The following is a 24,369-nucleotide window of genomic DNA, read 5'->3' as shown; positions in this document are numbered from 1 at the left end:
TCTGGATGATGCAATTGCTGTTGTTGTTGCAAATTTTTAAGGGCTGAATGCTTATTCAAATTTCTTTGGTGACTATATTTTTGGGTGAATACCTTAACTTTGGATTTAAAAAACGACCACCACTCGGAAATTGATTGTGAAATAGGTATATCTCTGATGACAGTTTCGATATAGATTTTAGAGGTTCTGAGATATTCTGCATCCTTTAGTAGGCTGTTGTTAAATATCCAGTATGCTCCTCCTTTGTATCTGGTGTGTCCAGGAAAGCAAATGTTAAGAAGGATGGAATCATGGTCTGATGCATGAGATGGATGGTATGTGACTCTCCTGATGTAGGGTATTGTGTGCATCGATGTGTAGTATCTGTCGAGCCGTGGCTGGTATAGGACACTGGTAGAACCACCTTTGGCTCTCCAGGAGAAAATTTTCTCATGTGGGTGCAAGTGTCTGAAGGTGTCAGTCAGCTCGAAGTCATTTATTACATCCTGGAGAAGCTGAGCTAGTGAGTATCGATGTTCTTGGCATTGCTGTCTAAGAGATAGATTTTTTTTTTTTTTTATTATTGTGAACATAACAATCTTATATACAGGATTAACCGGTTTTTGGTTCTCTGCAGTCAGACAGAGAGGTTACATGCTCATACTCTTGTTGAGATATGTTACATCAAAGTCACTTATAAGGCTAATTACATTTTTTTATTTTTTTAAATAAATTAAAGCCATTAAGAGTTATTTTAACATGATACTGTATAAGAACATAAATGTGGAAGAACATAGAAGTTACTATTGCACAATATTATCTATTAACATGAGCGTGCCAGCTGATTAATTTTCGCACTGTTAAGCACAACAATCCTTCTTTCTTCCCCCTTTCTTTTTTTTTTTTTTTTGGGGGGGGGGGGGGGGGGGGGTAAAGGTGTCACTTCTATGCTGGAAAGTGGATTATAATGCAGTTGCCCTGCTCAGCCAGGAGTTGATTCCATGGATTCCATTCTTGGTGGAAAAGATCTAAGGTGTTGTTTTGCCTATGGTGGTGATGCTCGTGTAGGATCCGACTTCTCACCTTTTGTTGGAAGGCTGCAGTGAGTTGGTCAGTTGCCTCTCTCTGTGAAGTTGCTGTGCTGTCTGGTCTTGTATGTCTGAGGTAGAAGTTGTATATTACCGCTTTTGCGGTGATGAAAAGGTAACTGCAGAATGAATGGTTATTTGACTCCACATGAATGAGATTGAAATATTCCTCTTCTGTATGAAGATTACCACAGGTAAGAGCTGCCGTTTCCCCGAGTCAAACTGATTAATTTAGTGTTGACTGGGCATTCCAAGTAGATATGCCGGACCGTTCCTAATTGGTAGCAGAAGAGGCAGTTATCTGAGACGTTTGAGTTAAATTTTCGTAATATAGTAGGAGTAGGTAATATATTATGCCACGTTCTCCACTGAATATCTGCGTCAGGTTTGATGGCTCTTGTGCGGTATGGTAGATCCCATTGAAATAGTGTTTGATCAGATGATGCAGGATTTTCCAACAAAGTGCTTTGGTTCGACTGTTGTGTTAGTGTGCTGTAGATCTTGTTGGTGTTGCTGTGTGTAAGTTTCTCCCATGAGTTATTGGTTTTTATCAGAAAGATAGGTGCCAAAACTTCTGAGTTTGGAGGGCTAAGCCCCATTTCTGTTATGCTATCAGGCATAGCGGCCTTTACGGTGTCTATCTGCTCAGACTCATTCCCATATTCCAGGTTTTCGAGCGAATTTGGAAAGCGCCAGGTGAGGCTTGGAGAAAAAATGCCACCCAAAATCCTCATGTTACACCAGCTCCATGGAGGAAAGAAAAATTCTTTCTGAGTGATCGGGTTTCTTACCATCGTGTTGTGAAAGATGGGTTCGATGAGGATTTCAGATAGGGATGCTGTCTTCACTGTGTGCTGGAGGTTTATCTTCTTCCATCGTCGAAGGGCTTCTTTGTAGAAGTTTGTTAAATTTACAGGCACTTGAGCTGTTGTCATTCTTAAGGTGGTGGAGAGAGAGAGACCTCTAGTGGCAAAAGTGAAAATATACTCAGTGGTGCATTTGTGTGATATTTCCTGTTGTAGGGCATTTATGAGAAATCGAGCGTGGAACGTTGTTATCCTGTTGTCAATGGAGACCAACTTTTGTCCTCCATCTTTGAGTGAAGTACATAGCTGGGAGTAGGAAAGCCAGTTTATTTTATTCCATATAAGAGAGAGAGAGAGAGATTTTTTTTTTTTATTTTATTTAACTTGTTAAAATAAACATTACGCGATAGGCAACAATGACTATTTACATATTATAAGTATATATTTACAGAGAAAGAAAACATTTTCCTTTCGGGTGTACAATAGAGAATGCAATAAATGAATATTCAAAATTAACAGGTCAGTTTCAGTCTGAGTTATCATTCAGATGAAGCACATTGTCGTCGTCAATCCAAAAGAGGGTACCAGTTGGATTCCACTCCTCTAGGAATTTCGCGACAGTTCTTGTTTCTTTGAAGTGCTCAAGTTCCAATAGAAGCCTGCTTTTTAGTTTCCGACGGAGGATGTGCATGAGGGTTTGTGCAGTTTCAGTGATGGATGGGTGCTGGTTACTTCTTGTCTGTTTTAGGTAAAAGCTGTAGATGACGGCCTTAGCGCAGATGAAGATGAAATTGCATGTTCTGTGTCTGTTTTCTTCTGTGTGGACTAAATTCCAGTAGTCTTCTTGGCTGTGTGTGTACTTACAGGTGCTAGAGGCGGTATTCAGGGCATAGGTGATTATCACTTTGTTTGCAGGGCAGGTCAGATATGTGTGTTCCAAGGTGCCTGAAACGTCACAGAATGGACACAGATCCGTTTCTCTTAGCTTAAATTTGTAGAGCTTTGAAGGAGTTGGCAAGATGTTATGCCATAGTCTCCACTGTATTTCGGAATCTGGTTTGGCACATTTTGATTTATATGGTAGATCCCACTGAAAACTGTGTGGTATATGCAGCCTTGTAGATGAGAGTGTTAAGGCTGAATATAAGAATGGTGAGGATGGGGACACTGACATGAGGAAGTGGTATATTTTCTTGTAGTTGGAGGGAAGAATTGGAAGTGAGGCTTCAGATTGTACAAGATGAAATTTTGGCCCCGAGCAGTTTCTAGAAGGAAAACGGATTTCCTGAGGTGTAGCGATATCTGGATAGGCTTTTATAATGGAGGCTTGCAGCTGTTGATATTGCTTTTCAGTTTTTGGATTCATTGGTAAGCTTGTGAATGCTTTCCACTTTAGGGTGTGGGTTAGGAGGTCTCCTATGACTCTTATTCCTGCCCAGTTCCATGTAGGGAAAAGAAAAGGCTGGCCAGTTGTGAGACTTGTGATGTTTTTGTTTGAAAATAGTGGTTCTGTAAGTACAGCTGACTCTGTTGATCCTGTGAGTGTGTGATGGAGTCCTGTGTTTTTCCATCGCTGTAGAGCATCTTTGTAAAAATGAGGTAGTTTAGGAGGAGATGGTGCAGGACTGGCCATTCGGAGGATTGTGGAAAGTGTAAGTCCTCTGGTGGATGCTTTCGCGATGTAATCGAAGGTGGTTACATAAGTGTGATTGCATTGAAGTGTCTTTAGGAGGAGGATTATCCTGAAGGACCGAATCTTGTTTTCAAGGGAGATCAGGCCTTGACCTCCCTTGCTGAGTGGCTTGCAGAGTTGAGGGTATGTTGTCCAGTGAGTTTTGTTCCAGAGGAAAGATTTGATTTCCTTTTGAATGTGGTAGAGAAATTCTTCACGAGGTGTGAGTACTTTGAGGGTATGCCATAAGACACTCACAGCCATCTGGTTAACTATTAGTACTCTTCCTCTAAGTGAAGACATGGAACGAACGCTGTTCCATTTACCTAGCACCTGTTTAAAACGATTGTGCAGCTGTGTCCAGTTCAGTGTGTTATATATTTTGGTGTTGCCAAGGTGCACACCTAAGTATCTTTGTCCTTCGCTTGACCCGGTACATTCGATAGGAGAATCATTTCTAGACTTCCATCTGCCTGACCACAAGTCCGTGGTTTTGGCAGAATTTAATTTGGCTCCTGAGGCTTGTGCATATAGTCTGTGTGCTTCCTCGGTTACTGTCATTTCTTCTTCATTTCGTACTATTACAGTGTCGTCATCGGCATATGCTGATAAGGTAATTTTTTGATGTGGTTCTATTATTCTGGTTCGTTTGCAGATGATGGTGTCGTGTATTCTTTTTAAGAACGGTTCTATGGCCAGTGTGTATAATTGACCAGAGAGGGGACATCCTTGCTTGATCCCTCGAGAGTATGACAAAGTGCGAGTGAGCCTGTTGTTGATTTTTAAACAGAAGTGTGCATCTCTGTAAAGCAATTGCACTGTTTCAATGATGAGAGGACCATAGCCAAATGCCTTTAGAACTTCATAAAGGTATTCGTGCTCTACCCTGTCGAAAGCCTTCTCCTGATCAAGGCTGACGAGTGCTAGGTCTTCATGTTGGCTGTTTGCGATGTGGATGAGGTCTCTTATTAAATGGAGGTTATCATGTATTGATCTTCCTGGGACAGAGTACGTTTGATGTTGGCCAATAACTTCAGGCAGTGTTGGCTTTATTCGGTTTGCTGTAACTTTGGAAATTATTTTGCAATCGGTATTAATTAGGGAGATTGGACGCCAGTTTCGGATATCCGTGTGGTCTCCCTTCTTTGGTATCAATCGTGCTACTGAGGTCATGACGGATTGTGGGAGGCCATTGATGTAGGCTTCTTGCAGTGTTTCGAGGAGAAGTGGTCCGAGCTGATTCCAGAAGACTTGGAAAAAATCTGACGTGAGACCATCAAGGCCAGGAGATTTGTTCTTTGGCAAGGATGTGCATGCGGTTTTCAGTTCATGTAGTGTGATTTTCTTTTCTAAGTGGTTCCGATCTGTTGCAGAGATTTTTCTTGTTTCTTTCAGTATTTCGTGAATGGCATGATGGGATGTTCCTGCAGTGCTGTATGCATTCTTGTAGGATTTCAGAGGTGATTTTTCTTGGATCTTCTGTGATGTTGTCTTAGATTAGATTAGATTAGATTATTGTTAGCTTGCTTTTCGTGCGATTTCCAGGATAAATATAAAAATACTGGAGTTAACTCACAACACATTTTGTCTAAGTATTAGTTAGAACTTCTGAAGATATATTGAGCCTTGGTTGAAGGAGGAAAACCTTCAACAATAAAAATCAATAAACAAAGCAATTGGTTGAAATGTGGTCATGTGGACAACATATGTTCACTTTAAATCTGACAAAACAGAAAGGGAAGGTGGAAGCAATAAAACCACATTGTTTTTCACTTCACCCCTCTTTCATTACTCTTCATTCTGCCGCTACAAATCAAAATAGTGGCTGAATGTTCATGGTCGCTATTTTTTTTTTTTTAAGTATTCATTTTATTTCATCATCATCAAATTCCTGCCATGTACCCTCAAGGGGCGTACAGGATATGACAGTGCTAAATGAAAAAAATTACACCATTACTAACTTCCTATCTACAATTTTTCCTCCTAATCAGTCTGTTACTTGTCAAGGCTTTAACATTATCAGATCTTATATTTCTATCGTCTAAGGCACTTTGTACCGTATCAATCCCCCTACATCTTGGTCTTCTTCAAGGTTGTTTTGCTGCCAACCTGGCAGAGAACAATTGTTTTGCTAATCTTTCCTTGCCCATTCTGTTTAAGTGACCATACCACCTGAGATTAGCTCTGCTAACACATTCCTGGATGCTGACAATGTCAAGATCTTTCCTAATATCCTCGTTTTTAATATGATATTGCCATTGATACCATCTGTTCACGCCTGTAATCTTTCTCAGGACTCTCATATCTGTGGTCTTGTATACAGCTAATTTAGTGTTCTGATTAATTTCTCTCTTATTCCATATGAATTTATTCAAATGACTTCCTACCATACCAGCTTTGTTGATTCTGTTGTCTATTTCTATATTTAATTTACCATCTTAAGTAAAAATCGTGCCAAAGTAGCTGAAATGTTTCACTTGTTCCACAGGTTCTCCATTCACAACACAGTTGACATTTTCAATGATTCTGCCTATTTTCATTGTCTTTGTCTTTTTATTACTGACCTTCATACCATATCTATTACAACGGTTATTCAATTTAGTCAGGATATCTTGCAAACTTGTAGCAGATTTATTTAGAAGTATAACATCGTCTGCATAAAGCAAAGAGCTGACATTAACATCTCCAATTTTGATATTATGTTTAATACCACTTTCCTTCATAATGTGATCCATATAGATAATAAATAACAGAGGGGATAATGTACAACCTTCTCTCACACCAGATTAAACATTAAACCATCTTCCTGTACTTCCTTCAATTCTAACTGCTGGCTTACAACTCAAATAAAGACTACGTATTGCTTGATATAATGCCCCATTCACACCATATAACTGCAGCGTATTGAATAGCTTCTCTCTTGGCACCTTGTCATATGCCTTTTCCAAATCGTCAAAACTTAAATACAGAGCTTTCTCGACTATTTGTCGTAAAGTGAAGATCTGATCGTGACAGCCTCTATTTGGCCTGAATCCAGCTTGTTCTTCACCAAGCTTTTCTTCCACAATTCTTCTCAACCGTTTCTCAAGTATACTTGCATAGATCTTGCCAGGAACACTCAGTAGGTAAATACCTCTGTAATTCTCACATTCAGTTTTATTTCCCTTTTTATATATGGGTACTATGAGAGCTCTACTCCAGTCATCGGGAATTCGTCCCTCTGTCCAGGCTTTCTGAACTATGCAGTGTAGCCACTGTAAGACTCTTATACCACCATACTTCAGCATTTCTGGTCGAATATTATCTACTCCTGCTGCCTTTCCACATTTCAAGCCTTTGATGGCTTTTTCTACTTCAAGTATGGATATGTATTCCTGACTGCATGCCTGGTCAGTGTTTTTTACCACTGCACGGTCATCACTGCTTGTTTCATTTAGCAGTTTTTCAAAGTAATTACTCCATACTTCAAGGATATCTTTTTCTCCCATTTTCATGTCACCTTTATCATCTCTAACTCCTTTTACAGCACTCTTTCCTCCATTCCTAAGCTTCTTCAACAACCTCCAGAATATTTTGCCACCTTCTTGATATTTATTTTCTATATTCTTGCCAAAGTCCTCCCATGACTTTTGTTTAGCTAGTTTTACACAGTGTTTAGCATTCTTGCATTTGTCTCTCTATTCTCTAAGAGAACAAGCTGACTTATTTGACAGGAACTTTTGATATGCTTTCTTGTTTTCCTTCACTGCCTCTTTAACTTCCTGTGTCCACCAGGGAGTTCTGATTTTTTTATCCTTGCAGACAACCTCACCTCATGCCTCTCTGGCAGAATCAATCAATGTTTCCTTCAGAGTTTGCCACTGAATCTCCGAGGTTTGATTCCTGTTCTCAAACTCTTTCATTTTTTCTTCAATAATCTTTGTGTATTTTAGTCTACAGTTCACATCTGAGAGCTGCTCAACTTTTATTCGCTTTAAAACTTTCTCACATGTTATTCTTTTCAATATGAAATTCAATTTTATTCTGATCAAGACTAAATAGTGATCACTTCCAATTTCAAATCCTCTGTACACTCTTGTGTCCTGCACCAGGGAGAAAACATCACTATTAACAATAACATAGTCAATGAGACTTTTCTTATTCCTTGCCTATTCTCTCCATGTGAATTTGTGCACATTTTTATGTTGGAACATGGTGTAAGTAATAACCAGTCCATGTCCTGAGCAGAAATCCAACAGATATTTGCCATCATTATTAGCTTTGCTCTTTTCTCCAAATTTTCCCAAAATATTTTTGTATGTCTCACAATCATTTCCTACTCTGCTATTTATATCCCCAACAAGGACCAACTTTTCCTTTTTCATTGTGTCAGTTGCTTTTTCTAAAGCCTCAAAAAATTCCTCCACTTCTACCTTAGTAGAACCTTCTGCAGGACCATAGGCACAAATAATTCTCATTGTCCAGATCCCCATTCTCATATTTGCCCACATTACTCTACTTGAGACTGACTGCCATTCAAGAAGCTTAGCCTTGTATTTTGTGTTGAATACTATGGCTACTCCTTTTCCTTGATTGCCATTGCCTGAATATAACATTTTGTATTTATTGCTCAGAAAGATCTCACCAGTTTTGGTCTTTTTTTTTGTTTCAGTCACCCCTATTATGTCGATCTGGTACTTATGTAATTCCTCAGCTAGCTCCATTTCTTTGCCATTCAGGCTTCCTGAGGAATTACATTAGTACCGATCTTTAACTCTGGTGATGTTGAGTTGAGGTTTGTCTTCAGATTTGTTCCAGTAGCTGACTTTTCGCTGTTCGCCCTGGTTCCCTGGCAAAAACAACAGGGGCTTTGTTTAACCGGCCAATGCCCCAGCCGGCATGAAATTTTGTCATGTTGTACCATCATTTTGTATATTGGTTTAAGCCAATAAGAATACAATTTGGTTGGCTAAATCCCAAATTTCCAGCTCATTGTTGTTCGTTCAGTATCCAGGTAGATACCCAACAGGGTGCACCACGAGAAGGTGAGGATTGGACATTAGGTCAGAAGCCCTGGTCAGTTCTCCGCATTCCTTTAAAGGCTATGTGGAAGTCTCCTCTGAGTTATACAGCTTTGACCCTTAAGCACCCCTTCATTTTATTTTAATAATTTTTACTTATTCAATTTTAATGTGTTTTATTTGGTTAATTTAAGCCTGTGGACCCCTTATCCCATTGTCGCGGACCACCTGTGATCTGCGGACCAGAAGTATTTTGGAAAATTTTCTAGTGTGTTTTAACTTTTTCTTTTTTTTTTGGGGGGGGGGGGGCCAAGGGGCACCACCAAAAGTGGGTGCAGCACTGCATATTGCAGTCCTAATATGGAAACATATGTTGTGAGTCTCAGTTCTGAATGTTTTTCTGCATATTCGTGTTCCAGTCGATGCCCAGAACTCCACATATTATCCTTAATAGCACCCTATCACGTTCTGTGAGTGTGGTAGGGCATCCATTGTGGAGAACACTTGCAGTTGCCTACCTGCACTTCCATCTCAGTATGGTAATGCTGATTGTTGAGTTGGGATGGCTGAATTTGCTCAACAGATAGGCAGGGATGCGCCGGCCATATGCGTGATGCACACAGGCACCAGATAGTAAAGGCACCAAAGATTTGGTATGATATTTTAAATAAAGTGAATTTTGTCCACAAAATACTGCAGTCTTCATCTATGAATCTCCAACTTGCTTTAGATGCATTGAATGATCTAAATCAATTTTTAAATGATTATAGGTCTGATGAAACTTTCCAAGAAATTGTAGAAAGCTCAAAATTAATTGCAGCAAAATTTGACACAGAATCTGTATTTTGTAATAGTAGACTACTAAGGTAACATAAAAAGACAACACAATTTGATTACGAACATGAAAATAAAGTAGATCCTGAAATTTCATTTAGAGTAATTTTTTTTTCTCTGCATAATAGATCAAACATTACAATCTTTGCAGGAAGGATTTACTTTATTAAAAGAACATATGAATTCATTTCAGTTTTTGTATTTGTTAAGTACTTCACAAAATAAACAATATTTATTATCTTGTTGTAAAAAGTTATGACAAAAATTAACACATGAGAATCATTCAGACATTGACGCAGACGATTTATGGGAAGAAATTTTACATTGTCAACCATTTATTTCTAATTTTAAAAACATATATATCAGATAATTCAGTATATTTATTCAAACGACTTAATCACAGATTATCCAAACTTTACAATTGCTCTTCGGATTCTTTTGTCATTACTGGTATCTGTAGCATCTGCGGAATGGTCCTTTTCTAAATTTAAAATTATTAAAAACTACTTGCGCTCCACAATGGTACAAGATAGACTTCCAAATCTTGCCATTATATTAATAGAGTCAGATATTTTGGATCAACTTGATATACATGATATTATTCGAGAATTTTCATTAATGAAAACTAGAAAAGTTCAATTCACAAAGTGATTTTTCTTTCTGTTTAAATATTTATTTAACTATTTCTTTACCCAATAATGTTTAATATGTTCCTGTTTTATATACTTGTAAGTTACTATTATTTATTTTTTTTTTTTTCCAAATTATTTTTGTTGTTTTTTGTACCTTCTTGTATGTTTATTGTTTTTTCTACATTTTTTTTGTAATTTCTGCTTTTTGTTCAATAAACTTATAATTAATATATTTCGTATTTCATTTTTACTCACTGATACGTTTTTATAAAGTGATTTTTTATTGGGGGGGGTATAGGATTATCCCTTATAATCTTATGTTCTCACTGTTGGTAAATGACCTTTGTTATTAGTCTATCCATGATAAACAGATTACCAACTCTCAAACTATGCAATTAGAAAAAATTGTTTAACAACTGCACCATTCTAATTTGTATATATAGCTTGAGAATTAAAGTATGGAACATAGTCAAAATCAAATTTAGCATACACAATCTCTTATAGCTAGTCGAGGTGATTTTTAATGAAACAAGCTCGCAGGTTGGCTAATTTTTTGGGAGACAGTGCATTGACAATAGATCAGGCAAGATAGTCATACAAACAAAACATTTTATTTTGATCTTAGTATGAAACTACAAATCACAATATAAGAGGGAGAATTTCTCTTTCTCAACCTAGTCATATACGCATTAAGTGCAGCATACAATTAACTTTCTCTTACATAACACTTGCTTAACCCTTTATGTTGTTAACTCATCTAAATTTAACATAAGGTTATTCCTTATGTGATAACTTAGCTAATCTCCGTTCATTCTATATACAAAATTTACATTCATTTCCTTTCATGACCATAATTTGTTTAACTAGTTATTAATAATTTCCTGTAAGCACTTTCATTACATACATAAATTTCAACACTAAGCTTTTTAAAACATTAACAAAATTTATGCTTACAGAAGTCTTTACAGATACAGTCCAGTAAACATGAACAATTCTTCGGCTAGGTTTGCTTACCCTTGCGACCTTTTTCTGGAATACGACTGTTGACTGGACGATATGGCAGTTCTTCACTTATGCAGTTGCCGGGAAATTTAGGTAGATTTTTCCATCGGAAACAGGAAACGAACTGCTAATGTCTTCCGCTATGCCCACGGATAGCTGTATGCTTCGAGCATGTTATTGCAATCTGGCTGGAGTTCCATCAATATACGGCCTCATCTTCACCACCAGAACTTTGTCCACCGAAAGGGACTGGCACCAGAAGGAGAGCGATAGAGTGACCAGTGAGAATCTTCTAAATCCTCTATTCTCTATATTTTTGAGAGCCCTTTCAAATATTTTATTTCATTCTATAACCATGTAATTGTTGCCAGGATCACCCACCAGCACACTGAATCGCATCGGCAGGCTCTGTTCAAGACACTATATCATGGATGCATATTTTTATGTTTGCAAGATCTTGCGAACATTTGTTTATGCACAGTCACCATTATAATCTCCGCTAATCCTCTTTCCTTCGTTTTACATACAACTTAATAAAGCTTATTTTTGTGCACTTTTACAGTAAAATTTAATTACAGTTACTACATATTACTATGTAAATTCATACAAAATATATGAATGGAAACCTCTGTAAAATCGATCCTGAAAAATTTAATTTAATTTTTTGTGAGAGATTTTACAATAGCACTACATGACATTAATAATCTCCTATCAACAATTTTCCTCCAAATCAATCTATTACTTGTGAGCACTCCAATATGATTACATCTAACATTTCAAGCTTCTAAGGCTCTTCTGAGTGAATCAACCCACCTAGACCCTGGTCTTTCTCTTGCTAACATTTCCTCACCCATTCTCTCTCTCTCTCTCTAAGTTGCCATACCACATTAGATTAGCCCTGCTAACACATTCTTGAATGCCAATTGTAGTAGGTACTAACGACTTAACTAGTGATAACTTCAGTATGAGAGAGAGGACATGAAAGGGTCGTTGGAAGAAGCGAGAGTGAAAAGTGAGAAGTGAAAATCGTCAGTATTTTACCTCGATATAATAAAAAGGAATTAAGAAGAAGGGCTATGATGGCAAACGATTCAATGCATAGGCTGTGTAGAAGGAATGGATGCAAGTCTTTGGATGTTTGAAATGAGTTTGAGGGAAGATTGGATTTGTATAAGAGGGATGGTCTACACTCAAATGCGTTTGGTATTTTTCGTATCAGGAGTCTAGAAAAACTAACAACTGGTATGAGACCTAACACAGAGAGTCAGGGAAACTAAATTATAAAGGAAGGAATAGTGAGAATGTGAGTGTAAGAGCGATGATATTACATAACCGTGTTAATGACATGAATGGGTTTTGTCATGGAAACATTGATGAGGAGAGAAAGATTTCGACTTTGTGTTCGTCCGGTTCAGACCCATGAAATGTGCAAAGATGTCTACATGTATAAGGCACTAGAGAAGAATAGAGATCTGTAAGCTGTCCAAACTGTGTCATGCAGACTGCAGACAGGAGTATACAAAAGAACATGCGGGTAGATTATTATGTCTGTACAGTTAGTCAATATGTTGGGACTTCAGATTGTAGGCATTAGCAAGACCTGGTTATCAGAATCAGACATACTAACTGGTATTGAGTGTAAAGGGTATACACTATTTTTAGGAAGGATAGAGGGCAGGAGAGGGGGGGGGATGCTGCTAATGATTCAGGTGGCAGTGAGTTTGAAGCCATCTGGTGTGAGGTAGAATTTAACAAGATCAATTACATAGTGGGGTGTTACAGACCTGGTGGATAGGTTGCTAGCGATGAAGAAATGCATCATCAAAAATAGAAAAGATGAGCGTGAAAAGAGTAATCATAATGGGAAATTTTAATTATCCAAATATTGATTGGGTAGCAGTAGAATCTCGTGTTTGAATCCCGCCGTGGGCATGGATGTTCGTGATTGTTTGTGTCCGTGGAAATAGTGGTGGTGGTCAGCGATAGATGGCGTTGGTGTGGTTGCATGGTTGGTATAGTTGGTGGATTGCGAGTGGTGGAGACAGAGCTGTAGAGCAGATGCTCTCCACCGATGAGTCTTTGGACTCCCTGGAGGTGACAAATAATAATAATTTGTCAGAAATTATTATTATTATTTGTGAGAAAAATGAAAATGCATTTATTGAGCTGTTGCAGGACAACATCCTCAAGCAGCATGTGACAGAAGGAACAGGAACTTGAGGTCAAAGAGTGTTAAATTTGATTATAGTGTCAGAGGGTGTTTCTGTTAAAGATGTAACTATTCTGCCTCCAGTTGGTGACAATGGTGGCACCCACTTGGAAAGTGACTAAGGTTGTGAATGTTCCGTTCAGAAAAGGATACATACTGAACTACAAAGTAGGAAATTATGGCCAACTGAGAAGTATACTAAGTTCAGCAGAATGGAATCAGTTGATGGATGGGAAGAATATTAGAGAGCATGGGAAGCATTTAAACAATACTTAAATGATGTAATATCAGAGTGTGTCCCATGAGTTCGAAGAATAAATAGGGTAGGAGTCAAATGGATGTGTAATCTTATTAAGCAAGAGATTCGTAAGAAAAGTATGATGTAGAAGGAATACCATGTGCATAAGAATGATGTGTATTATGAAAATTATAAGCAGCAGGCTAAAATAGTCACAACTGTTGTACAGAAAGCAAAGTCTGAGTATGAAAAGAAACTGGTTCTGTGTGCTAAAGACGACCCACAAGAATTCTATCGATATGCTTCAAGTAAAAGAAAGAATGAATATGAAAAAACAACTCTTCTAATGCATGAGGGTTACAGATGAGGAAGAGGTTGTTCAACTAATGAGTGCCCATTTTGTTTAAAGCCATCAACTCACTGCTACCTCTTCACTGGATGAAGAAACTCAGGTGTATAAGGATGAGGTATTGAAGCTGTTGCACAAATTGAATAAGAATTCAGCAATGACTGATATATACATTCTATACATTATTCCTTTGATCAGGCTGTTTAACATGAGTCTCAGAACAGGGAAGATCCTGCAGGAATGGAAAGAATGTATGGCAATTCCATTGCACAAGGGCGGTGCAAAGAATGATATATCCAACTAGCGACCAATTAGTATCTCAGGAGTGGTGGTGAAGATTTTGGAAAAATAGGTTAGGGCACTCATTCAGAAATGGGTTGACAGTGAATCTCTACTTTGCAATGAACAACATGGGTTTACTAGGGGAAGGTCATGTTTTAAGAACTTGCTCGCATTCTTTAACAATGTTACCACGGACCTAGACAAGGGGAATGGATACACCATGATACTTTTGTATTTTGCTAAGGCTTTTGACAGAATACAGCAAGAGAGACTATTGCATAAATTGGAGAATATGGGTTTGGATTATAGAATATTAGCATGGATAAGAGGAATGGCTGACTGATAGATATCAAAAAAGTGGTATATGGAGGGATGTGAGCCTGTAAGATTTAAGGTAACCATGACTTTAAATTTTTTTAGGAAATGACAACGTGTACTAAAATATTAAGAAGTTTATCTACAAGAATTATGGTAACCAGTTTATCTACAAGAATTACCACAAGGATCAGTGCTTGGTCCACTGTTTCAATCTACATTAATGATACTGGAAGGATTTGACAAGTGACATACAGCTATTTGCTGATGATGATGATGCAAAGATAATTAGGGTAATCAGGAATGCTGCTGATATGCAGTACTTACAGAATGATTTGAATAAGCTCTAATTGTGGGCATGGGAAAATGGATGTCAGTTCAATGTCAGTAAATGTAAAATCATTCACTTCAGCTTGATTAGATATCCAATTTCGTATTATATTGGTTGGATTATGCTTGAAGACACTGATGAGGCTAGGGATCTTGGAATGTTGGCAAATTGGTAGTTGAAGTTCAGGGGACATGTAGCAAAAATTGCAAATACAACTCAAAAGATAATTGCAATACTGAAACAAATTTAAAGATAAGGATGTCATTTTGCCTCTTTACAAGGCCTTGATAAAACCTGACTTGGACTATTGTGCACAGGTCTGGTCTCCTGGTTTCCATTGTGATTCTGATATATTGGAGAGAATGCAAAACAGAGTGTTAAAAATGGTATCAGGATTGTGGAATACTGATTATGAAGACAGACTGAGAATTTGTAGACTGCTGACACTAACAAACAAGAGAAAGAGGAGGGTGATATGATTGATCCTTTCAGAAGTTTGTAAGTCTCATACAGGATTTCAATTGATGGAATTTTTCAATTTATTGAGGGTGGAGAAAGGACACAAGAGGGCAATCCTTGGAAGCTGAGAATGCATGCCGCTAAGAAGGGGATGAGGGCTAAATTTTTCTCTCATGGTGGTGTGTGATTGGAATGGATTGTCATTGGATGTTGTGAGTACAAGCACTGTGAATGATTTGAAGAATAAGTACAATAGATGGTGCATGATGTCGTATGTGGCCTCCATGGATCAGTCCCTGACTCCCTGGAGGTCTCTCTTAATAATAATAATGCCAAGTTCCTTTTTAATATCTTCATTTTTAATATGATTCTACCATTGATGCCAATCGGTTCACTCCCCTAATTTTTCTCAGAACTGTCATATCTGTGGTTTGTAGTTTTTGATCAAGTGATTTATTTCTAATCCAACTCTCAGATCAATAACTTAAAACTGGTTTGAACACTGTCTTGTATACTGCTAGTTTGGTGTTTTGGATAATTTTTCTCTTATTCCATATAAATTTATTTAGCTGGCCTAAATTTATTCACCTACCCAACATGCCGGCTTTGGTTATTCTGTTGTCTATTTCCAGGTTTAACCTGCCATGTTCACTAAATAGCTGAATTATTTTACTTTTTTATAGGCTCTCCATTCATTTCTTTCATAATGTGATCCATATAAATGATGAATAAGAGTGGAGATAATGTACATCCTTTTGTCTTCCCACTGATTTTACATAAAAACCATCTTCCCATATTTCATTGCATTCTACCTGTTGGCTGATAAGTTAAATACAAATTACATACTGCTCTGTATAATGTTCCATTCACCCCATATAAATGTAGTGCTTTGGAAAGCTTTTCTCTGGGCAACTTGTCACATGTCTTTTCCAGATCTACAAAACTGAAGTACAGATCCTTGTCATATTCCCACAATTTCTTAACTAATTGTCTTGATACCCTCTATTTGCATGAACCCAGCTTGTTCATCTCTAATTTTCTCTTCCATAATCTTTCTCCACCTCTTTTCAAGTATGCGTACATAAATCTTACTCGAAACAATTAGTATAAAAATTCCTCAGTAATTCTCACATTTAGCTTTATTCCCTTTTTTATAGATGGTTTCTATGAGAGCTCTACTCCAATCACTGGGAATTTGAAATTCTGACCAGGTCCACTAAATTATGAAGTGTAGACACTGTAGAACTTTTATACCTCCATACTTAAGCATTTCTGGTCAAATACCGTCTACTCTAGCTGCCTTTCCACATTTAAAATTTTTTTGATGGCATTTCTACCTCAAGTATTGATATGTGCTCCTCTTTGCAATCCTCTCAAAAATTTTCTAGTATGGTTCTGTCACTACTTGGTTCATTTAACAGTCTTTCAAAGTAATTACTACAGATGTCTACGATATCCTTATCTTCAGTTTTCACATCACCTTTATCATGTTTGATTTCTTTTTTACAGTACTCTTTTCTCCATTTCTAAGCTTTTGCAGTAACCTCAAGAACATTTTGGCACTTTCCTGATGTTCATTTTTCATATTCTTACCAAAGTCTTCCCGTTATGCTTGTTTAACAACTTTTACACATAGCTTAGCTCTCTTACGTTATTCTCTGTATTATTTAAGACATCTACTGACTTGTTTGCTAGGAACGTTTGGTATGCTTTCTTCTTTTCCAGGACTATTTCTTTAACTTCTTGTGTCCAGCATGGTGGTCTTATTTTTCTATCCTTCAAGACAACTTCACCATATACTTCCATAGCTGAATCAATATCTTCTTCAGAGTTTGCCACTGATACTCCAAGGATGTGTTCTTATTTTCAATTTGTTTCATTTTTCTTCAATGATGTTTGTATAATCGAGTCTATAATTTACCTGTAAAAGCTGCTTAACTTAATTCTTTTTGAAGTCAATGTGATATCCATTTTTATCCTACTTAGCACTAAGTAATGGTCACTCAAAATTTCATATCCTCTGTACACTCATGTATGCTGAACCAACATGTTGATATCACTATCAACAATGATGTAGTTAATGAGTCTTTTCTTGTTTCTTATATTTTCTCTCCATGTAAACATCTTTATGTTGAAACATGATGTTAGTAATGGCTAGTCCATGTTCTGAGCAGAGGTCCAGTAAATACATACCATTATTATTGACTTTACCCTTTTCTCCAAATGTTCCTATATGCCTGGTGGGATTCATTTCTTACTCTGCTTTTCCAATCTTTATATCAGCTGCATGTTCTAATGACTCAAAAAATTCCTAATTTTTTTACTTAGAAGAACCTACTGTGGGACTATAGGCACAAATAAGTTTCATTGTCCATTTTCCCATTTTGAAGTTTGTCCACATAAGTCTACTTGAAACTGCCTTCCAATACAGAAGTTTATGCTAATGTTTGGTGTTGAATGCCATCCCTACCACTTCCTTTCCTTGATCATTATTGACTGAAACATCCTATACTTACTATTTAGAAAGATCTCACTTGTTCCAGTAGCTTTATCTCAGTAATACCGATTATGTCCAACTGTACTTTTCCAATTCTTCTGTAAGTTTGATTTCCTTTCCATTAATACTCCTTATATTGATGGTTCCTATCTTCAGTTCTTCTGATGTTGGGCTTATTTTTCTTCTTCTAGATGTCGAGTTGGAGCTTGTTCCAGTAGCTGACTTTTCATTGTTCACCTTGGTTCCCTGACAAAAACAGCAAGGGCCTTGTTTGACCAAGTGAAGCTCCCAGAAGGCATGAAATCTGATGTTGTATCATCATATGTATTTGTGGTTTAAGCCAAAAGAGAGTACAATTTGGTTGGCTAAGTCCCAAATTTCCAGCCCATCCTTGTTTAGTACCCAGTAGTCTACTAACAGGACGCACCACATGAAGGTGAAGATTGGAAATTGGATCAGAAGAACCACTCGGTTCTCCGCATTCCTGAAGGGCGACGTGGAGGTCTCCTCCCAGTTATTTGGCTTTAGACCCTTAAACAACCCCCACCAAGTTTCTTTCATTTGTATATTCTGTAATGTTCTTAAAAATATATGTCGAGTTGAAACATATGTATTATTGTAAATCTTCCACAGGAGACTGAATCCATCCAGAGTAGCAGTGCATAATCTCAATTAATTAACTAATTCCTGTTTCATTGAGGTCTAGAAATTCAAGGGCCTAATATGATGGACCTTTCCAAATTCATGTATAAAAACCAATCTGATGTCCTCATTATCTGAAAAGCCAATCCCAATGAGAACATCAGAAGAGTCCAAAAATCTGTTATTAATATGCCTGTTCTTTACAGTGTTATCAATTACCTGAATAGCCCCCCCCCCCCAAAAAAAAAACGATGTCATGGAACTCACTGCATATACCTACCTTACATGTAGTGCTGCTAACCACAAGTTAGCTTTATGTATATTTAATTTGTTTTCATATACCAGCCATATGCTGGTGTGGTTGTCCAAGCAAAAGCATCACTCTCTCCAATGATTAGGTCATAGGTTTGAATCTCACTACTGTATGCATGAATATTAGTGATTGTTTCAAATTGTAAGATAAAGTTCATTGCCTGTGAGACCATAACCCCACTACTGGAGGCCTGAAGTGGCTTAAAGTTCCATTTTTGGTCTTAAGAGCAGGGTTTCCAGATTATACAAACAAATAAAAAAATATTTAAAAATAAAAATAAAAAACAAAAACTTTAGCCTGCCCACAGTAATATGTACAACTTTACAACTTTAGGTTTACAACTTTTCATGGGTAGGAGAATCATACAAAAAATATTCTAAAATAATATTATGTAAAATGTAATATAACTATATAAAATATAAATGTAATAAAATAAGAAATTGCAATTCCCCTGTGTTTGCAGTGAAAAACTGAAAACTTACAACAATCTTCTTCATCAGAGCCATCTTCACACTCTGGAGAATAATTACATTTCCACTTTTCTGGAATACATCCTTTACCATCTGCACACATAAAATGATCTTCTTGACAGGAAACTAGAAAATTAATAAACAATCAAACTTTCTGAAGATTAAAAGTTTCTGTATTGTATTTTCTATCAATTAAATTTATAAGCCCATTAAAGAGTCTGGGCTGATTATGCAAAATATATAGCCTTGGTGGGAAAACAATACAAAATGAGCTCTAACAACTAATTACTACTGGTATAAGCATACCACCTTAGTTAGAGAATGCTAATCAAGCAGTAGGCATCTGCTAATCTCCTTTAGTTACTGCCTCACCCAAATGGAAGGCAGATATAGCAAGAGTGTGGCTAACCAGCAACATTCTAAGCCATTTTACTACTCATTGATAGCAGCATAACACAAAACCAAAAATAAATGCTCCTGTGTGTGTGTGTATATATATATATATATATATATATATATTATATATATATATATATATATAAATGTACCTAAACCCTAATCCACAAGGAAGGACCAAGTGTGAAATTTGCTATGTGGTTTGCAAAAACAGCCTCCTATATCTGCAAACATTCATAATAAGCTAAACCAGGAAAATTATCACTAATACAAAATGAACTGGATAAATTCAAATGGTCAATTATGGGTCTGAAGAAACCAAATAACACTACTCCAGCAGAACAGATAACCTACAGATAGGAAGCAGCAATAATAATTTGGAATATTCAGGAAGTTAAACTATAAATTAAAGATACCAAGAAATTACCATATATGTCAGCGTATAGGACGACCAGCGTATAAGACGAGGCCTAAAGTTTAGGCTATAGGCTTTGGTTTTAAGCTTATGTTGATTGTATAAGACGACCTCCCAATTTCTTCTTTCTTGTATTAATGCAACGTTAATAAATCGGGATGAAAGTATTAAATTTCAAGCTACTTCAGGATGGTGTAATCGTTTTATGAACAGACAAAATCTGGTAATACGACAAAAATTTAAACTGCTAAAAAACTACGAGCAGATCTTGACGACAAACTTACCAGTTTCCATAAATTTATTATTCAGTTGAGACAAGAACATAAATTTCTATTGTCAACTATTGGAAATATGGATAAAACTCCTATGAGCTTTGATATGATAAGCAATAAAACAGTGGAGTCTAAAGGTAGTAAGAGTGTGCTAGTTCGAAGTACAGGTCATGAAAAAACAAGGTTTACGGTTGTGTTGTCATGTTTGGCTGATGGAACCAAGTTAAAACCAATGATCATCTTCAAACGTAAAACTAAACCTAAGATAAAATTTCCTTGGGGTGTTTTTGTACATTTTCATGAAAAAGGATGGATGGACGAAAATGGCGTGAAATTATGGATAAATAATGTGTGGAACACGCAACCAGGCGGATAATGAAGAAACTCAGTTTATTAATATGGGATATGTTTCGTAGTCATTTAACTGAGAATACTAAAAGTCTTCTAGAAAAAAATAACACAAAAATTGCTGTTATACCAGGTGGTTTAACTTCTATATTGCAATCACTAGACGTCTGCTTGAACAAACCATTTAAAGATAACATGCGAGAAAAGTGGAATAACTGGATGTTGACTGGTGTTGGATGTTGAGTGAAAAATCATTTACAAATGGTGGATCTATGTGCACATCACTTGATATGTTGTGCAATTTTGTGATCAAAGCATGGAATAAAGTAAAAGTAGAGACTGTAATAAAATCATTTAAAAAGTGTGGTATCTCTAATCTTATGGATGGTACAGAAGATGATCTGTTGTGGGACACTGATGACAATGAAAACAAAATCAATTCACTGGATTCGAACTGTGATCCATATGATGATCATTTAAACAATGAATCTGAAGAACTATTTTCAACAGATGAAGAAAATTAACATGAAAATTGAGGTTAATAATTATTATTTGTTTTTTAAGACTTACATCTATTGTAATATTTTAAATAAATTTATGTAACAAAAAATTAATCTGATTTGTTTATAAATACTGCCTATTTTCTTATATAACGATGTATTGTAACTACCTAAATGTTCATCCAAGAAATTAAGCTTCCCTTTTTATATTTGCCGTATAAGACGACCCATGATTTCGAGGGATTTTCTGTAGTATTTGAGAGTCGTCTTATATGCCGACATATACAGTATATACTTGGTTTAATCCCTTATCCAAGTGTAAACAAAGTTTGTATCTGAAATATAATCAGGACTAGGGCAACTCGTATATCGAAGCTAATGACTTCACATCACTTGCCTTGATATCTCATAATGCAAAGCACATATCCTTACAGGTATGTATAATGCCATGCATTATGGGAAGGGTCACTACCCAGACAGGTTTCAACCTTTATTGAGGTCTCATCAGTGTGAGCCAGACCTAGATGTGATAATAACGTTGAAGTAATGCAGAAGTCATATTTTCATATACTAGTTGCCAAAAGGTGTCAACACCTTGTTATCAAAATACTCTGGATTAGAGATAGTTGTTGGAAGTTTTTCCACTTGATTATACTATAAATTAACTATAAAATAGTTTTATATAAAACAATTCCATAAAAAAATCTATGTTCTATAAATGATGTTCTAAAAATTGTCCTAAATGTTCCAAATTCTAAAATGTTCTATGTTCTAAAAAATAAAGTTCTATAAAAAAATTAATGGGAGCCAGACCTCTGGATCTGGCTCACACTGATGAGACCTCAATAAAGGTCGAAACCAGTCTGAGTAGTGATCCTTCCCATAATGCATAGCATTATACATACCTGTAAGGATATGTGCTTTGCAATATGAGATACTAAGGCAAGTGATGTTAAGTCATTAGCCTCTATATACAAGTTGCCCAGTCGTGAAGTTACTTCTCACATAAAAACTTTGTTTGTTTACACTTGGATAAAGGATTGCACCAAGTATATAATTTCTTGGTATCTTTAATTTATAGTATAACCAAATTAAGTTAACCTAGTCTAATCAAGAATAAATCATATGATTAAAAGGAAAAGGACTATATAGAAAATTCATTCAAGTGCATATACCAGATCCTACATTGAGATCACACTGAATTTATTATAAATTGCATGACAAGATAAACTACATCCAATAGAGAAATTGCCTTAGCATAATGAGAAATTTTAATAGTAAAGCTCGACATTACTCTGAACATATGTCAGTGTTATGGGTAATTTGGCATGGATAAGAGAAATAAAAGAAGTTAATGCAGTAAGTGATCAAAGGGTGCATGTGAAACAGAGTTGTACAGCAGGATGAAGAAGAATATGAATTCGAAGATGTGACTGTGACAAGACAAAGTGATGAAATGCATAAAGGTGAGTTTGAGACAGGTATGAATGGCAGTCAGGATCAGGAAAAAGGAGTGGTCACACCAAATAGAGAGGTGCGGTATCACAGCTAGAGTGGAGTAGAGAATGCTGGTGTTAGTGGAAATGGCCTCAAAGACAGGGGGAGGGAGAATTATTATGTTTGTATACAAATGTAAAGAATATTCAAAATAAGAGAGCTGAGTTTCTTGTGGTGATTGAGTTAGTATGCCAAAAATATTCAGTATAAATAAAACCTGGTTGTATGAGGATGATGTACTGTCAAGAACAGAAATAGAAGCATTTACAATTTTCCAGAAGGACAAAAAGTTGAAATGAGGAGAGTCATCATCATATCCCCACGTGCCCCAAGGTCTGACATACGTCAGTTTACAGGCCAAAGTTAACCCTGTGAGAATGGCCAGTCCTCAGCAGAGTGCCAACAGCATCAAACGATTGATCTCCTTCCAACTACTAACCACACTCAGACTTGCTTAACTTTTTGCATGAGCCACTAGTAGCAGACTCTACCAATTGATCAACCTTTGCTGGCTGAAATGAGGAGGATAATCTGCACATTAATGACATTGGGTAAGGATTTGTCATGTAACATTTGCTGATGATGCAAAGATAGGTAAAGAAATCACGAGTGCTGCTGATATGCAGCTTGCAGAATGATTTGAATAGGCTGGAACTGTGGGCATCTGAAAATGTCTGTCATTTCAATGTTAATAAATATAAAGTCATGCAGTTTGGTGTGATTAGATATCCAATGCCGTATTATATCGTTGGGATTATGCTTGAAGAAACAGATGAGGCTAAGGATCTTGGAGTTTTAGTAGACTGGAAGTTGAAATTCAATAGGAACTGATGGGATATCAGTACGGATGCTAAAAGAGTATTCAGCTGAACTGGCTATTCCCTTGACCAGGCAATACAATTTGAGTCTCAGAACAGGGAAGATTCCACAGGAGTGGAAAGAATGTATAATAATTCCATTGAACAAGTGTGGTGCAAAGACCGATGTCCAACTATTAACGAATCAGTATATCAGCAGTGGTTGTGAAGATTTTGAAAAAGATGGTCAGGGCTCGCAATCAAAAATGGGTTGACAGAGAATCTCCATTTTGCAATGAACAGCAGTTTACTAAGGAAAGATCATGTTTTAGCAACTTGCTCACATTCTATAATAATGTTACAACTGAGTTAAACAAGGGGAATGGATACACTATGATACTTTTGGATTTTGCTAAGGCTTTTTTGACAGAATACAGCATGGAGTACTGTTGCATAAATTGGAGAAGATTTGATTAGATTACAAACTACTGGCATGGATAAGAGAACAGCTTACTAACAGATATCAAAAAGTGGTATATGGAGGGGGTGAATCTGCAAGATTCAAGGTAACTATGTTGTGTGCCTCAAGGATCACTCCTTAGTCCATTGTTATTCAATTTGTACATTAATGACATTGGGAAGGATTTGACATGTGGCATACAGCTATTTGATGATGATGATGATGCAAAGATAGGTACAGTAATCAGGAGTGCAGTACTTGCAGAATAATTTGAATGCTGGAATTGTGGGCATGTGAAAATCTGTCATTTCATATTAATAAATATAAAGTTACAACTTTTATTACATGCAGTTTGGTGCAATTAAATATCCAATGCCAGATTATATTGGTGGAATTATGTTTGATGAAACAGATGAGGCTAGGGATCTTGGAGTTTTAGTAGACCGGAAGTTGAAGTTCAAGGAATAATTGTAAATACAACTCAGAGAATAATAGTATTGTTGAAACAAACCTTGACATGTAAAGATAAGGAAGTCATTTTGCCTCTTTAGAAGGACTTGATAAGA

At 36.6% G+C, this 24,369-nt stretch overlaps 1 protein-coding gene across 1 annotated transcript in view; it reads right to left on the bottom strand.

Moving 5' to 3' along the window:
- The window catches only part of LRP1 (LDL receptor protein 1), a 1,646,373-nt gene that overhangs the window by 1,593,163 nt on the left and 28,841 nt on the right, over window positions 1-24,369 (bottom strand). The window contains exon 2 of the mRNA XM_090402369.1: window positions 19,131-19,244. Coding sequence (XP_090258495.1) covers window positions 19,131-19,244 — 114 coding nt within the window. The remainder of the gene's footprint in view (window positions 1-19,130; window positions 19,245-24,369) is intronic.

Source organism: Typopeltis vanoorti, chromosome 2, assembly GCF_054136105.1.
Source record: "Typopeltis vanoorti isolate ZY-2024b chromosome 2, IOZ_Tvanoo_1.0, whole genome shotgun sequence".
Taxonomy (NCBI): domain Eukaryota; kingdom Metazoa; phylum Arthropoda; class Arachnida; order Uropygi; family Thelyphonidae; genus Typopeltis; species Typopeltis vanoorti.
Note: the sequence above shows the minus strand (reverse complement) of the source record. Positions and strands in the feature narration are given on the sequence as shown.